General features: G+C 64.1%; 1 gene segment (V, D, J or C); it reads right to left on the bottom strand.

Moving 5' to 3' along the window:
• Positions 1-1,620: 1,620 nt before the first annotated feature.
• Positions 1,621-3,136, bottom strand: LOC135318772 (immunoglobulin gamma-1 heavy chain-like). The segment is given in 3 exon segments: positions 1,621-1,950; positions 2,034-2,355; positions 2,830-3,136. Coding segments are annotated over 3 exon segments (922 nt in total).
• Positions 3,137-3,558: the final 422 nt, after the last annotated feature.

Below are 3,558 nucleotides of genomic sequence, written 5' to 3' on the forward strand. Positions count from 1 at the left end.
GACTGTGCGGGCACTGTGTGGCGACAGCAGGGACAGCTGGCCTGGCCCGCCCACCTTAAAGAGGGTCACTGTGGCGCTGTAGCACACGCTGAGCAGGAAGAGGGTGATGAAGATGGAGATGGTGGTCCACAGCCCATCCAGCTCCCCGCTCTGGGCCTCGGCACAGCTCTCTTCCTCCAGGAGTGGCTCTGGATGGGGAGGGGGTGGTCAGCTCTGTGGCTGCCCATCACGTGCCAGGGCAGGGTCAGTGGCACCTGGGGGTGGGTCTGTCTGTGACAGGGCGGGTGGGGCACTAGGATCCCCTTAGGGGGCTGGATCAATGGTTCCCTGAGGTCAATCCCTGGGCACCGACCTCGTGTCCCCCATTCCTCCAGCTTGGGCCTCAGTCTTGGCCGGATTCCTTGGGCCCAGATCTCGGCCTGGCCAGTGCGTGTCCCTCATCGTCTCCTCTGCGGTGCCTTTCATGGGGTCCTCTGGGGAGAGGGTGCCCTGACCCCTGCCTTCCCTCTCACCGGAGGCCAGGCCTAGACGGCAGGGGTCTGCAGAGCAGGTCTGTGGTGGGTCCTACTGCAGGGAAGGGCGGAGGCAACCTTGGGGTGTCCCTGTGTGCCCGAGGGGGTGGGGTGGGCGTGCTAGGGACCAGTGGGGTGTTGGGTCTCTGTCTGTTGAGGAGGGGGTGCAGGTGTCCTGGGGAGAGGAGGGGTGGGGGTCTGAGCCGGCCAGTGTGGTCAGAGTGTGGTCAGTGCTGCTGGGGCTTTGACGAGTGGGGACCAAGCTGGTGTCCACAGAGGGTTCATGAGACCCGGCTCCAGGCTCTGGTCTGGCCCCGGGTCGATACCCCGTTGAGGACCCAGTGAGCAAGGCTGGCTTGTGTGCACTTGTGTGGTTGTGCCCTTGTGTGCAGTTGTACAGGCACGTGCGTGTGCGTGAGTCTGCAGGTGGACGAGGGGTGTGCAGGCTGGTGTGCTCCATGAGAGGGCTTGTTTCCTGTGGGCCTGGGTGAGTGTCCCCTCGAGGTTACAGATCTGGCCCCGAGCACCTCGCCTGTGGGAAGGTGAGGCCTGATCTCCGTGTGTCCTGGGAGCAGGAGGCCTGTGCCCCCATCGCCGGCCAGGCGTGGCTCCCATGTTGACAGGGTGTCAGCACGTGGACCCTCGAGGCCCCGGGGATGGGAACTGTGGGGACAAGGACCTGCCACTGTCCCACAGTTGGGCTTGGACAGAGGTGGGAAGAACCGTGCACTCATGTCCGTGAGGGTCCCTGGGAGGCTCTACCAGTCCCCTCTACACGCTCCAGCCTGAGTAGGTGCTGGCCGGACCCTGGACCCTGGGGAGCGGCTGCCTCTGGCAGAGCCCCCTCTCTGGCCTCGGGCTGCTGCCTGCCTTCGTTGGCACCAAGTTTGTCCTCAGAGCCTGGCCTGCCCCCGCCTCCCGCAGGCCCGGCGGGCGCCGGAGCTCTGCACAGGAAGAACCATGACAGTGTTGCAGGGCCCCAGGGAGGTACTGGGTGTTTTATTTCATGCTGGCCCCGGAGGTATGTACACAGGGGTGGGGCTCAGGCGTCCACGCGGGACCCTGAGAGCCTCGGGGAGGGGGGTTCGCTTGGGTGCCGGGGTGAGGCTCATTTACCCGGAGACTGGGAGATGGATTTCTGGGTGGAGTGATCTGTGTAGAGCCTAGTGCATCGCCACACAGGTGAAGACTTCTCCCCGCTGCCACGTGTTCTTTCCCACCGAGAGCTTGCTGTAGAGGATGTAGGTCCCGGCGTTTTCCGGCTGGGGCAGCGTGGTGGCGTAGGCGCCCTCTGCCTCCGGCCGCCCGTTCCTCTGCCACTCAGCGTTGATGTCAGGTGGGTAGAAGCCTTTGATCAGGCAGGTTACGCTCACAGTGTCCTTGGCCAGGACTTCCTGGTGTGGGGCCAGGGTGTACACCTGCGGCTCCCGGGCCTGCCCTGTGGGGACAGGTGTGTCTGCGAGCATAAAGGTCACTCTGAGCAGCCCCAAAGGACCCTCCCGTGCCCGTTGTCCATCCCACCTTTGGCCTTGGAGATGGTCCTCTCGATGGGGGCCGGGGGAGCTTTGTTGTTGACCTTGCACTTGAACGCCTTCCCCGTCAGCCAGTCCTGGTGCTGGATGGGCAGGAAGCTGACCACGCGGTACGTGCTGTTGAACTGTTCCTCCTTTGGCTTTGTCTCTGCCGTGTGTACTTCTGTGTCATCCACGGACCAGCTGAACTCGATCTCAGGGTCTTCCTTGCCCACGTTAACCACAAGGCACGTGACCTCAGGTGTTCGGGTGCTGGAGAGGACGTCCTTGGGTTTCGGGGGGAAGATGAAGACCGTGGGCCCTCCAAGGAGCTCAGGGGCTGGAGGGGGAAACAAGATGTGGGTCAGCACTTGGACGGGCCTCCTGTAGGGCACACGTTTCCCTCATCAGGCGGGGCCTGGTCTCTGGTCACTTCCTTGCGATGGAGGGTGTAGCCTGGCTCCCTTACCTGGGCATTTGGGACACTGGGAGCTGGGGTCTTCGCTGTGGAGCGCTGCAGAGAGAGCAGATGGGGGGTTCCTGTGGGCGGGAGATGGCCCTGGGTGGAGTTTAGGTCAGGGACAGGTTGTGGAAGGTGCAGATCGGCACCAGTTCTGTGGGTTAGAGTTGTCCAGCCTGTGACCACCTTGAACCTGGTGGAAACACCCAGAGGACCCCTCACATAGCCTGGGAGGCCTTCAGGTGAGGAGACCGCATCCCCTCTGATATCCTGGGCCGAGGTCGCCATCCTGGCATGTGGTTCGAGCCGGGAAGAGGGCTGACCTCGGTCCTGTCTGGGAGTGGACGCCCTCTCTGAGGCCTGTCCTCTTGCCCACACGCTTGTCCGCCTTGGTGCTGCTGGCCGGGTGGGCTACGTTGCAGATGAAGGTCTTGCTGGCCGAGCTGCTGGCGGGCATGGTCGCCAAGCTGCTGAGGGAGTAGAGACCCAAGGACATGAGAATGGACGGGAAGGTGTGGATGCCGCTGGACAGGGCGCCCGAGTTCCAGGTCACCGTCACCGGCTCAGGGATGTAGCCACAGACCAGGCAGCCGAAGGCCACCGTGGAGTCAGGCATGTCCCAGCATCCAGCAGTCGGAGGATAGACCGATGGGGCCTTGGTGGAGGCTGCAAGAAAGTAGGCCGTGTGACCACCGGGGCTTCACCCCTGGGAGGGTCCGCGCAGGGTGTCACGTGCCCAGGTCTGGGCACCCCTGAGCCCAGCACCCACGTGCTTCCAGAATGTCTGCAAACCAGCTGGCCGGCAGGGCCCTCACCACCTGGGGCCTCGTGCCTCTGCAGCTGTGGGTCAGAGCTGGGTGATCACCTGGGTGACAGCCCCCCAGGTCCCTAAACTCCTGCAAGTGCCTGGCCTGACTGAGCCCTGTGTCTGAGTCCTGACCAGTGCTGCCTGCTCCTGGCCAGTGTCCACTGGTCCCCTGAGCTCACCGTCCTGCTGCCCCAGCCCGGCCCTGCCCTGGGTGAGCGGGCCTGTCCTTGGCGTGGTGGGCCTCCACCACCCAGAAGCCTGCTCTTG

The sequence above is a fragment of the Camelus dromedarius genome, chromosome 21, assembly GCF_036321535.1.
Source record: "Camelus dromedarius isolate mCamDro1 chromosome 21, mCamDro1.pat, whole genome shotgun sequence".
NCBI lineage: Eukaryota > Metazoa > Chordata > Mammalia > Artiodactyla > Camelidae > Camelus > Camelus dromedarius.